This window comes from Panthera onca, chromosome D2 (assembly GCF_046562875.1).
Source record: "Panthera onca isolate mPanOnc1 chromosome D2, mPanOnc1 haplotype 2, whole genome shotgun sequence".
Classification (NCBI taxonomy): Eukaryota; Metazoa; Chordata; class Mammalia; order Carnivora; family Felidae; genus Panthera; species Panthera onca.
In genome coordinates this window covers 28339573-28353548 of record NC_138349.1, presented here as the reverse complement: position 1 = coordinate 28353548, position 13976 = coordinate 28339573, and the positions used below count along the sequence as shown (strand labels likewise).

The window sequence follows — 13976 nt, the reverse complement described above, 5'->3', positions numbered from 1 at the left end:
AGACTACAGTTTGATTCTGACCTATTTTCTATTTTGCTCTCCCTTTTGTTCTAACCAAATTGATTTGTTCGCTGTTCCTTCATATTAGTCATTGTGGCATTGGCTTTTCCTCCTGCTGGTCTCTCACCTCCATCATCAGTGTCTGCTCACCAAAACATTACCTGTCTCACTTACTGAAGCACTGTCGGAAAGAGCAAGACAGTATGGAGACAGATTAAATAAATCATGATACGTTTATAATCAACACAAGTACTAATAGTTATATATTGCTTACTATGTGCCAGGTGCAGTTCTGAGGGCATAACATATAGTACTTCATTTCATAGTCACTACAGCTATTAGATAGTATTTTCACTCCCATTTTACAGGCAAGTCAGGCACAGAGAGGTTAAGTAATTTTCCTGAGGTTAACTAGCTAAGAAGGCACACAGGACTACCAAGCAGAGACTTTAAGAGATAAGAAAGCTTTTCACTTATAGTTATGGAAGTATCTGTAAGATATATTAGGTGAAAGTGCACAACAGAGCATATAGTATATGTTACCATTTATATTAAAGGGGGCCATATATTCATATTTATTTGTGTATACATAAAATGCCCGCGGAAGGAAGGGTTAAAACTAGTAGTGATAGTGGGGAGGGAAATGGGTGGCAGAAGGTCTAGACTGAAAGGGTGGTTCTGCGCAGCGTACCATACCTTCATACCTTTTGAGGTTTTTTAACCATATGAAGATATTTATTCAAAAAAGTAAACAAGGGGGTCGCCTGGGTAGCTCAATTGGTTAAGCATCTGACTTCAGCTCAGGTCACGATCTCATGGTTCATGGATTCGAACACCACGTGAGCCGTGCTGACAGCTCAGAGCCTACCTACAGCCTGCTTCGGATTCTGTGTCTGACTTTCTCTCTGCCCCTCCCCCCCCCCCCCAAAATAAGTAAACATATAAAAATTTTTCCTTAAGTAAAATAACTTTTGAAAGCCAAATTCATGTGTCTCCTCCTCCATGAACCTTCACCGATTACCTCAACCGGAATTGGGGTGCTTAAAATTGTTTCTTTATATTTGCTCTCTATTCATGAGGTCTTTAAATATTATGAGTTCTTCGTAGCCAGAGCTACCTTCTACATAGTTCTCTGACACCAAGAGCAGTGAGGATACTGCCTTATAAAAAGTAGCTTTTCAAGGAAAAACTAATGCATAAAGACGGAAATCAGACTGGTGTTTACTGAAATGGGAGATAGTAAAGTTACTTGGATCTGGCATGAAGGGACTTTTGTGGGTAATGGAAAAATGTTCTACTTCTTGATTCTGTTGGTGGTTATGCTCCTATATACATTGATCACAACTTAAAATGGATATGTTCCTTTTATTGTTTATAAGTTATGCCTAAACAAAACTTAGTTTTTGTTGTTCAGTATTTCTTAAAATCATTATTTTGTGCCCAATTTCACATTGTTTTATTCACTTTTCAATAGTTCTGAAACACAGATGACATTGGGAGGGAAAGGAAGTGAAGATTCATCTTGTAAGCCAATTTTTTCAACTCTTCCTGAAACCAACATTTTAAATGTGGTTAAGGTAGGGAAAAACTCTTTTTAATGTCTTTAGCACAAAACTGGAACCATTTAGTTTTGTGGTTAGTTGTTTTAAAACAAAATCACTAGTGTTTTTACCAGGTGATTTCCAATCTCTGGAATTTCTTAGCAGTAATCTTTGTAGTAAACATTGTTTTTGCTGTTTTTATTTTTGTTTTAGTATTAGGAGTGAAAGGGAACTTTAGCTCAAAGTTACAGAATTAATGTATTTCTAGGAATACCTTTACCAAGAAGCTTTTAGAAACCAGTATTTTTTAGAAACAATTTTTTTTAGAGTTAGGATGTATGAAAATAAAAGTTACTACTTACCATATGACTTAGTGATTAAGAATTAATAATAGGGTCACCTGGGAGGCTCAGTCAGTTGAGTGCATGACTTTTGATTTCGGCTCAGGTCCTGATACCAGGGTCCTGGGACTGGGTCCCAAGGCAGATTCCTCACTGAGCATGGAGCCTGCTTAGGATGCTCCCTTGCTAGCCCTCGCTTGCACACTCTCTCCCTCTCTCCCTCTCTCTCTCTCTCCCCCTCTCCCCCCTCCCCCTCCTCTCCCCTTACCACCTCCCTCTGCCCCTTTCCCCACTCAGACATGCACATGTGCATGTATGCCCACTGGCTCTGCTTGCTCCTGCTCACTTGCACTCTCTCTCTCTCTGTCTTTCTCTCTCTCTCTCTCTCTGAAAACAAAAAACGAATAACAGTGTTAAATCTTTTTAGTGGCTGAATCAAAGCAGTGATACTGAGCCATTTAAAAAAAATCTGAATGAAAATTAGAGAAGAAAATACTTATGTCCTAATTTAACTATTAACATGCATGTTTCTTTTTGCCTTCTTTTTTCTAGACATCTGGATGTTTTGTTTTCTATAACTTCTCTTTTGTATTTTTTGTCAGAAAGTTTTCAAATTTAAACTCTTCAAGTAAAATGAATCTCCTTAAGTTGTTTTGTCTCTACACTTCTGTCACAGTTTCTAGGCTTGTGTACATCTATACATCCAGAAGGTTACCAGGATCGTGAGATAATGTTGCTTATTTTAATGTTGTTTAAAATGAGTTTGGAAAAACAGCTGAAACAGATTCCTCTAGTGGACTTTCAGAGCCTCCTGATAAATCTGATGAAAAACATTAGAGATTGGAACACAAAGGTAACTGTACTTAAAGCCTTTCTATTGGTTTTAGCGTTGGTTTTTTTGTCTGCATCACAATTTGACTTTCATAGTGCATACAGAATTAATAGTTTCTAAACTCAATTAAGATCTTTGGCAGATGAAAAATAAACTGAGGAAGGGGTCTTCTTTGCTGGAACTGTATTTAAATTTATGATAATTGAATCTTCTCTAAAACTGCAGCCGTACATTCAAAAAAAAGTATTTATTGGGGATTTACTGTGGTTCAGCAGTAACGTAGGTACAGCTGTGAAAAACCTAAAGCCCTTGCCTTCGTGGCAGTTTTATGCTTGTGAGAGGGTTAGGTAATAAAGTAAATGTAGATTATAATATGTCAAGTTGTAATAAAGGCTACAAATTAAAATAAAGCAGGACATGGGTATAGAGAATAGCAAGGCTGGGAGGCTCTGCTATTTCAGGTAGGGCAGTCAGGGAAGGCCTTTCTGAAGTGACCTTCAAGGAGAGCCCTACATGAAATGATGAAGCAAAGTCACACATATAATAAAAATTTTAGTTGCACATCTGTAGCCACATTGAGGGTAAACATGTATAATTTTTGATAGGTTTTTAAAAACTAGATTTTTCAATCTTTTTTGGTGGAAAATTTCAAACGTGCAAAAGTAGAGAGATGAGTATGATAAACCCCTAAGTACCTATCACGCAGTTTGAACAATTAACAAGATATAATCAACCTTGTCTCATCTGTTACCCTCATCCCATACTTCACTCCCCCACTCAGAGATTATTTTGAAGCAATTTTGTTAGACTTTAAATACTGTGAAATAGTTGAGGATCCCTAAAATGCAAGAAAGCACACAGGTCAGAAACGTGCGATCTTCTGCAATTCTCATTATACACCTTTAGAAGATGGCATTTGTATTTAGATCAGTTTAGATTTAGATTTGTAATTCTTCCAGAGGACTGTTTAGATACAGGTAGAGGTATAGCACAAAACCTGAAAGCCAAGTGAAATTCTGCTAAATGTATCTGTTCAGTCCTAGAGTTTAAAATAAAACTAAATCCGTGTACTGTGTGTGTTTTATCAGGTTCTAGACTCCATGCTATTTCTGAAAACGAGTGCTCTTTTTGTCATAATGCTTCCATTAAGGCAGTAAAGGATGTGGATGGTCTGTTAGAAGTTGGTTCCACTGACCTGTTTGAAAAATCTTGCTTATTCTTTGTTTTCAGGTGCCTGAACTCTGTCTGGCCATAAATGAACTGTCTAGTCATCCCCACAACCTTCTGTGGTTGGTACAGCTGGTCCCTAACTGGACATCTCGTGGAAGGTATTGAAAATTGAGAATTAAGCGTGAAGAAAAACGTATGTTTATATTAATGAAATGCTTTTGGGCTCTTTATTCCCTTTCATCATTCCTTTGAATGTTAGATCAGTCTTTTATTTCATATTCAACTGTGGGAAAGGGCATTGACAGCCTGACTCTAATACTTAAAATATTTTATGTATTATGTATTTTATTTATCATAAAATAAAATATTTTATGATATTCTTGAATTTTTTTTTTTAAGTAGGCTTCACGCCCAGTGTGGGGCTTGAACTCACCACCCTGAGATTAAGAGTCACATGCTCTACCAATGGAGCCAGACAGGCAGTCCATAGTATTCTTTTTTAAATTTTAGCTTGTAACAATACAGATACAGATGGCACATATGAAAATGAATGAACTGGCTTTTTTCTTTTTTTTTCTTTTTTTTGCTTTAGTAAAAATAAATTCAGGCAATAAAATAGGTTTTCTCTCAGTAAATCAGCATGGTCAAAGGTAAAGGCTCTTAATGATTTGCCTGAGTTTCACACAGTTCTAACTTTATGTACAAATATTTTACGTGAAAATTTTACTGTTCTATGGAAGTTTATACATTCTTGTACTGCCTTCTCTTGAAACATTAGCTATGTTTCCAATTAGAAGAACAACTTTTGGCTCATTGCTTCTCAAGCAGTGTTGATTAAAATGCATTTTAAATGGGGCGCCTGGGTGGCTCAGTGGGTTAAGCGGCTGACTTCGGCTCAGGTCATGATCTCGTGGTCCGTGAGTTCGAGCCCCACGTCGGGCTCTGTGCTGACAGCTCAGAGCCTGGAGCCTGTTTCAGATTCTGTGTCTCCCTCTCTCTGACCCTCCCCCGTTCATGCTTTGTCTCTCTCTGTCTCAAAAATAAATAAACGTTAAAAAAAAAAAAAAAAATGCATTTTAAATACTTTTAAATTCTAATTCCAGGCAACTGAGACAGTGCCTCAGCCTAGTGATTATTTCAAAGCTTTTGGATGAGAAACATGAAGATATCCCTAATGCCAATAATCTTCAGGTATAAATAATATTTCTGCTTTCTTTTTACAAGTGGGAAAGATAGTGGGGTAGGTGTAGGGAAAATTGATGTTTCTTAGGTCAAAAGTTCTAGGGGTTAGATCTCAAGTCTCAGGCATAACACTCTTTATGTAATCTTTAGAATGGTCCTTCCTAATGAGATCCGTTACATGGAGATGATACCATACCCAACACCATATAGAATGGTTGTGGACAATTAGATGAATTAATGTGTGGACACTCCTGGGAAAGTCATAATGTGCTATATAAATAGGACTATTTAGTTCACCTTATCAAGATTAGCAGTTTTATCACAGGATTAGAAGTTGCAGAACCACTGTACATTAATTGCATCTTGTACCTGTTTTAATACTAGTCTTTAAGTTGTAGAGCTTAAACATGGTTGTCCTCTAGTACTTGTTCAGTACTGAATATATCATATATATGTGAGTGGGTTTAAACATGTCCACTGGAAGCTCCACTGAGAGGCCCTGAAAGCTTTTTACAAACATTAATAGCACTAAGGGGGCTACAGGGCCTACACATAGTTGGAATTTTAAAACTCAATGTATAATCTGATCTAGATGTGTTCTTGTGTGAACTTCAATTCAGTATAAGATACTCTACAGGTCCTCGGGATGAAAAAATGAATTAGATAGAGACTCTGCCCTTGAAAACATAATCTACGTTGAAACAAAATAAACCAGCCGTTGTGGTTCATTGTAGTAAGAACAATGATAGAAGTATGCACAGGATGCAGAGGGACACAGAGATTGAAAGGGATAGTAGAGTTCTGGTCGATTTGATTCCAGATATATGGGGACCATTTCTGAGCCACCAGCCAAATAGCTCTCAATCCTTTCAGTGATACCTACTTCCATCAAAAGAGAATTCTTTTCAGAATTCAGTGACTTCTCTTCACAGCGAGATTCAGCTTTGCTGACTTTCAAATAATTTCACAGAGAAAGCATTCCCTTTTGCCTCTGTTGTAATGCCATTTAGTCTCCTCCTCCAGCTTTTATCCTCCATTACAAGTATTGAACCTTTTAATTTAAAATCCCTTTTAAGCAATTGAGGACTTTTAAGTAAAGGAGAATCGTTATCGCTGGACTATAAAGAAAGCTAAAGGGGCAAAATTAGAGAAGTCCAGATGAACAGAGGATCACTGACAAAAAAGTAGACTGGGAAAGAGCAGTTGCATTGCTTCATATTGTTCAGTTTCTCTTCTTTCTGTTAATAGATATCAGTCCTACATCGCTACCTTGTGCAAATGAAACCGTCGGATTTGTTGAAGAAAATGGTCCTGAAGAAAAGGGCTGAACAACCAAATGGCACTATTGATGATAGCCTTCATTTGGAGCTTGAAAAGCAGGTATCCAGGCTAGGTCATTTCAAAAAAATACATATGAGCATGACTGATGCCAACTTTTTAACTACAGACTGATTTAGAGACTCAGATACATTCTAGCAAACACAGTTATAAAGTAAATGATATTTTTTTACTTCTTGCTGTCATGAAACTCCACTATTCTTGAGAGTTGAGAATTGAAGTTATAGGATGGTTTTTGGTAATTTAATACTGGGAGTATTTTTTGTAGTCCTTTACTAGGGCAGTTAGGAGATGGTAAAAGGAACACACTTGACTTAGGAGTCAGGAAGCTTAGGCTAAATGGTTGGCATTTCCCTACATACCAGCTCAGTTAACTTTAGCAAATTCTTAATCCTTCCTGGGCAACTCTCCTAACTTGTAAACTGGGATGACATCTATGCTAGCAAATTCATGAGTGTTTGTTTTATTTATTTCTCTAACAGGCATATTATCTGACCTACATTCTTCTTCATTTAGTTGGTGAAGTTAGTTGTTCTCATTCTTTCTCTTCTGGACAACGGGTAGGTAGTTTTTAGTGCTATTTTGTTTTCAATAAGTGTCACTATTGATGGAATGAATGAATGTTCTTTACATAGGAGAAAACTTGGTAAAAGTTAACTTGGAGTTTGCTCTAGAAATCCCAGTGTACGCTGAAAAGAGGGAAGTAATAGTAGCTTTGCAACCATAGCATTGACAAGAATTTTCTTCAGTACGTGCTAGTTCTGTTTATTGGAGTGTAATTTCACCATCATAACTTGACAACAATGTAATACATTAATAAGATAATCAAGCTCACCAAATGGGCCAGCTCTAAGCTGGTTTCTTCCAGTCTCTTTTCCTGCTACACTTACTTTTTCTTTAGAAATAATAGTTGCCTTCAGAATTAAACTGATAGTAAGTCAGGCTATTTTAGATACACATTTCTTAATTATCCCCCTGCGTTAAACTTTTCATCTTGAATTATTCTGTTCTTCCAAAACTACCATAATCCGTACTTCTGGAGAAAGTTCTTGTTTAAGTCCTCATGTTTCTCTAGGTATTCCTAGAGAATACTCTAGGTATTCCAACCTGTCTTATATTTGTTTACTTTTTTTGTTTACTTTTTTTAATGTTTATTTTTTTATTTTTGGGAGAGGGAGAGAGAGCGCATGCGAGTGGGGGAAGTGCAGAGATTAGGAGAGACTCTGAAGTGGGCTCCAGGCTGACAGCAGAGAGCCCAAGGTGGGACTCAAACTGCAAAAGTCAGATATTTAACCAACTGAGCTATGCAGGTCCCCCTTCCAGGCATTGTGAAAAGGACACAAGACTGGTTGATGTGGGGTTTTCTTGGTTTTTGTTGTTTGTTTGTTTTGTTTTTTGTTAAGTAGACACACAATGTTGCATTAGTTTCAGGTGTATGATGCAGTGATTCGACAGATTTATGTATTACGCTGTGCTCACCACAAGTGTAGCTACCATCTGTCACCATATAGCGCCATTATGGTACCGTTAAGTATATTCCCTATGCTGCGCCTTTTATCCCCATGACTTATTCCTTCCGTAACTTGAAACCTGTATCTCCCCCTCCCCTTCAACCATTTTGCCCATCTTCTCACCCCTCCTACCTCTGGCAACCATCAGTTTATTCACTGTATTTATAGGTCTGTTTCTGCTTTTTTTATCCATTTGTTAGGTTTTTCAGGTTTCATGTATAAGTGAAGTCATACAGCATTTGTCTTTCTCTGTATGATTTATTTCACTTAGCATAATACCCTCTAGGGCCATCCATTTGTCTCAGATGGCAACATCTCATTCTTTTTGTGGCTGAGTACTATTCCATTGTGTGTATATATCACATTTTCTTTATTCATCTGTCGCTGGACACTTGGGTTGCTTCCATTCTTGGCTCTTGTAAATGATGCTGCAATAAACATAGGGGTTCATTTTTTTTCTCACATTAGTGTTTTTGGGGGTGCCTGAGTGGCTTAGTCATTAAGTGTCGAACTCTTGATTTCAGCTCAGGTCATGATTTCGTGCTGGGCATGGAGCCTACTTAGGATTCATTCTCTCTCTCTCTCTCTCTGTCTCTCTCTGTCTCTCTCTCTCTCTCTCCCTCCCTCCTTCTCCCCTTCTCCTGCTTGTGCACCCACTCTCTCTCTCTCTCTCTCTCTCAAAACAAACAAACAAACAAAAACAAAAAAAAACCGACAACAAATTAGTGTTTTTGTTTTCTTTGGTAAACACCCAGTAATGGAATAACTAAATCATATGGTATTTCTATTTAATTTTTTGAGAAACCTCCGTACTGTTTTCCGCAGTGGCCACACCACTTCATATTCTTGCCAATGTGAGGGTTCCTTTTCCCCACATCCTCACCAACACTTGTTTTTTCTTGTCTTGATTCTAGCCGTTCTTGACAGGTGTAAAGTGATATCACATGGTGGTTTTGATTTGCATTTCTTTGGTAATTAATGATACTCAGCATTTTTTCATGTACCTATTTGCTGTATGTCGTCTTTGGAAAAATGCCTTTTTAGGTATTCAGCACATTTTTAATTGGATTATTTCTCAGTGTTTTTATATTTTGAATACTAACCCCTTATCAGATATATCCTTTGCAAATATCTTCTTCGAGTCAGTAGATTGCCTTTTCATGTTGTTCATGGTTTCCTTCTTTGTGCAGTGATTGGTTCATGTATTTTTATAAACATTATTGTACATAGAATTATGTTTGCTCTCCTGGTTGGAATCTATTGTCATGTATCTATATTGTTCTTACATGGTCTTCACATTTTTTTAAATTATTTTTTTCTGATTAGAAGCAGTGATTATTATTAAAAATTCAGCTGTTTTAAAACTATGTAAGGTAAAAAGTGAAAGACTCCTATAATCCAGTGCCCTCCTATAAATTTCTCCATAATTTGTGCATATACTTAACAAAAAATGGAGTCATACTGTTCATATTTGCAACTTACTTTTTTTCGCCTTAAGATATTAGCACTTCTGTCTGATAACGGTAGTACTTCAAAAGCTTTTTGATGAACATTATACTCTTTGTGATTATACCAGTACTAACGTGAACATGCTTATTTATAGATCTCTACCAACCTATATAAGCATTTCTATAGGATAAATTACTAGAATTAGAATTTCTAGATCAAAGGTTGTAAATTTTTCAAATTTTAATTATTATAAGATAGTGGTTATTATATTTCCCTTCCAAAAGTGTCCATTTACATTCTCACCTTAGTATATTCAACTTTAGTGTATATATGACAATGACTCTTTTGGCCTATACACTTCTAAAACTTAAGACACTTAATTTTTCAAAAAAGTACTTTTAAAGCTTGTATTGTTCATAGAGAAAAAGTAAGTTAGCTGTTATTTGAATATTCAGTTACAGAACGTGTTAGAAAAAAAGGACTCTAAATTTCTGAGCATTATTACTTCATAGTCTGAGCTCTAGCATTAATTTTTCATTAGTGTAGCTTAATATACAGCAAAACAACTTCCATTTTTGTGTATATTTTTATGTCAACTTGGAGTAAACCTTGACAGTCTTACTGTTGTGGCAGTTACTATTTTCACTGATACGACTGCTATTAAGTTGGATGGTTAACATCAAAAGTCACTAACTAGTTAATGACAGATTTTTAAATGGTTTTTGTTCTAACGGCATAATCTCTTTGTTAATTTACAATGCTTCAGACTTGTTTTCATTCCTCATGCTTGTTTTGCACAGAAACACTTCGTGCATCTCTGTGGGGCTTTGGAAAAGCATGTTAAGTGTGACATTAGGGAAGATGCAAGACTGTTTTATAGAACTAAGGTAAGTGTGTTTTTCAAAGAATTGTTAGGTTTTGTTGTTGAACCTTGATTATGTTAATATTTAAGGAAAAGAAACATATAAGCCTCTCTTTAAAAAAAAAGTACACAGGGGCGCCTGGGTGGCGCAGTCGGTTAAGCGTCCGACTTCAGCCAGGTCACGATCTCGAGGTCCGTGAGTTCGAGCCCCGCGTCAGGCTCTGGGCTAATGGCTCGGAGCCTGGAGCCTGTTTCTGATTCTGTGTCTCCCTCTCTCTCTCTGCCCCTCCCCCGTTCATGCTCTGTCTCTCTCTGTCCCAAAAATAAATAAAAAACGTTGAAAAAAAAAATTAAAAAAAAAAAAAAGTACACATAAGATGGGAAATATGACTTTCTCTTTTAATAATAGAAGTCAGTAGAAGCTTCTACTAAGTACTTCTAACTAGATTAAAAATGAAAGGAAGGGCGCCTGCCTGGCTCAGTCCATAGAGCAATGCAACTCTTAATCTCGGGGTCGTGAGTTTGAGCCCCACAATGAGTGTTAAGGTTACTTTTTTTTTTTTTTAAGTTTGTTTTTGAGAGAGAGAAAGCAGGGGAGGGGCAGGGAGAAAGAAAAAGAGGATCCCAAGCAAAACCCAACAAGGGGCTCAAACTCATGAATGGCAATATCATGACCTGAGCCAAAATCAAGAGGCAGATGCTTAACTGACTGGGCTACGCAGGTGCCCCAAGTGTAGAGATTACTTCAAAAAATAAAAGGAAAAGGAAAAAAAATCTGGAAACAAATACATTTTTCATTTTACTATACTCTCTATTCTAAAGCTCCTGACAGCTAAGGAGAAAATTCTTCAGTTCTAATGAAATTTATTAGCTTTTGTCCTATTGTACAAATTAAGACTTTTATGCTTAAGTGAGTTTCAAGGGTTAAAAGCATTGTTTAAATAAATATATAAGTTTTAAAAGTGGTTATAAAGTTTTGTGATGGTTGAAAACTTTTGTTCATAGAGAAGAAATAGGTTAGCTGTTATTCTTTGAATGCTCCATTAGAGGATATATTAAAAAGGATTCTTCAGATTTCTCAGTTCTACATCACCCAGTCTGAGCTCTAGGATGGAAAAGGTTCAGTAAGCTTGGTAATAAACTTTTTTCTTAAAAATTTAGTATATTCAAAGACACTAGAAAAGCAGAATATGATAATGGAGTTAGGAAAGCAACTTTAGTATTAATAAAATGATTTGACGTTTTTTTCTGAAACAAAAATAAGTAATACTTTTTTTAAAGCTTTTTCTTCTAAGGATTTTTTTTTATTCCAAATCACCTTTTAGCATTTGTAATGTAAAGCTGTGGTTGTTTTTTTTTTTTTTCCACTGTGTTTAGATAAATCATTAAATGTGAAGTTTCAGCTTTGTAACTTTATATCTTACATTAATTAGCTGTAAAGTTTAACCATTTCAACAATGCCTGTTTGGATTCGGTATGTGTATTTATTTTAGTAGATTTAAGTTAAATACAAAGATGAGCAGCTAATGAAGTCATATCAGATTGCAGATTTTCAGAAATATGTAGGGGATAGCTCTTTGCCTTAGAGTGGAAACCATAGTTTCAGAGAAGCACATGCTTTTGAACATTGACTCGAGTTACTGGCCTGTAGAACTTGGTGGTAGTGGCTGTTGCTGACAGATATGCTGAAAGAGAAAAGAGGACCACCCAAGTTTTCTGTTTCTTAAAGCCAAGTGTCAGGATAGACTGGTGCCAGGGCTTCTCTTACTTAAGAGTGGAGAGAGCACAGAGATGTATGGAAATTGCTTCAGAGGATGGTTCTGCTGAGAAGTTGCCTCTTCACAGCCCATAGTAGAAAAGGTGATTGTTTTGGAGAAACTGAATCTGCCGAACTCTAAAGGGGAAGCGGGGGGAAACAGACCTTAAAGCAGCTATAAAATTCCTGACTTGTTGAAAACATTTTTCTCAAGCAATTATGTTTAAGAGCTTATTGAGTATCTCTAGAGTGGTTGAAAAGTTTGACTTTCAGACAGTCTTACTAAACCTTCAAATGCAGGAATATACTTGGTACTTAAAGAGGATTCATAGCGACGCCTGGGTGGCTCAGTTGGTTAAGTATCCGACTTCAGCTCAGCTCAGGTCATGATCTCATGATTTGTCAGTTCGAGCCTCACATCAGGCTGTCTACTATCAACACAGAACCTGCTTCAGATCCTCACTGCCCCTCCCCCACTGGGGCATGCTCGAACGCACTCGCGTGTGCTCTCTCTCTCTCTCTCTCTGTCTCTCAAAAATGAATAAACATTTAAAAAATAATAATAGGGGTGCCTGGGTGGCTCAGTCAGTTACCTCGACGTGGGTCCAAGCCCCGCATTGGGCTCTTGCTGACAGCTTGGAGCCTGGAACCTGCTTCGTATTCGGTGTTTCCCTCTCTCTCTCTCTTCCCCTCCCCCACTCGTCCTCTTTCTCTCTCAAAAATGAATAAACATGAAAAAAATGTTAAAAAAAAATAATAATAATAAAGAAGATTCGTAGTACTTTGCAGATACCTAGAGAGACGTAACAGTGAATCTTGGATGTTCCAATATGTGGAAAGGAGCAAATGACAACCATTTTTGTGGCCTCAAGTCTTTCAAATAGAAGTTGGAAAGGCAGGGAACAGCCAAAGTCTTCGGGCCTATAACAAAGCCCACACTTCAGCTTCTCTATGTGGGTGTTCAAAAGCCAGCATGTTGAAAATATAAGTGTCTTGAAGGCAGGGAATATGTTTTTCTCTGGATGATCTTTGGTAACTAATGGGAGAATAGAGTCTTAAGCATTCAGTAATTTAGATTATGGTGATCAAGAAAAGTCTTATTATTAATCACTATGATTTGAAAGCCAGAAGATGAGTAGTTTATTTTCTCTTTCTTGACAAAATTAAGTTGAATTGTTGGGTGTGGGCCTGTCATAACTATCAGATAATTTGTATAAAACATTAAATTGATTTTAGTTAAGAATGTTTTGATCTGATCCCTTTTCCCCTTTTTGATGTTTTAAGGTAAAAGACCTGGTTGCCAGGATACATGGAAAATGGCAGGAAATAATCCAGAACTGTCGGCCTACTCAGGTGTCATTTTATTAAACAATTTTATTTTATTCTTAGTAGTTTTGCTAAATGGCATTTCTTCATACTGTTCGTAAAAAATATGACCGAGCACTTGCTTCTTGGTATCTTAAGATAAACTGAAAACTCCCATATAGTAGTGTGTATATGTTTTTTAGTTTTTGTTTGCTTTATATTAATTTATTTCCAGAGACTATTGAGCCCATTTTAAAATGTTACATTGCATCAAAAGGGGGTTATGTCTTCAGGAGCGTTTTTCTTTACAGTTTTATTGAGATAAAATTCACGTATCATACATTTCACTCATTTAAAAGTGGTCTTTAGTATATGTACTGAGCGGTGTAACCGTCACTACCAAATTTTTAATATACTTTAAAACATTTTTGTTACTCTAGAAAGAAATCCCAGAACCCATTAGCAGTCACTGCCCATTCCCCAACCACCTGAATTTCTATTACCAACTCTTCCCAAGCCTTAAGACAACCACTGCTCTTTCTGTCTGTATAGATTTGCCTATTCTTCACATCTCATGGATGTGAAATGATATACTGGGTGGTCTTTTATGACTGGCTTCTTTCACAACATGTTAGGCGAATCCAGCTACCACATATGTCCCTTCTGTTGCCAAATAATATTCCATTGTA

General features: G+C 36.8%; 1 protein-coding gene across 2 annotated transcripts in view; it reads left to right on the top strand.

Annotated features, from left to right (window-relative positions):
- SLF2 (SMC5/6 complex localization factor 2) overlaps positions 1-13976 on the top strand; it is a 45621-nt gene that overhangs the window by 26192 nt on the left and 5453 nt on the right. For both annotated transcript variants that reach the window (XM_060641709.3, XM_060641708.3), the window contains exons 12-19: positions 1475-1577; positions 2559-2735; positions 3945-4042; positions 4988-5075; positions 6315-6446; positions 6887-6964; positions 10165-10251; positions 13267-13335. In XM_060641709.3, coding sequence (XP_060497692.1) covers positions 1475-1577; positions 2559-2735; positions 3945-4042; positions 4988-5075; positions 6315-6446; positions 6887-6964; positions 10165-10251; positions 13267-13335 — 832 coding nt within the window. The remainder of the gene's footprint in view (positions 1-1474; positions 1578-2558; positions 2736-3944; positions 4043-4987; positions 5076-6314; positions 6447-6886; positions 6965-10164; positions 10252-13266; positions 13336-13976) is intronic.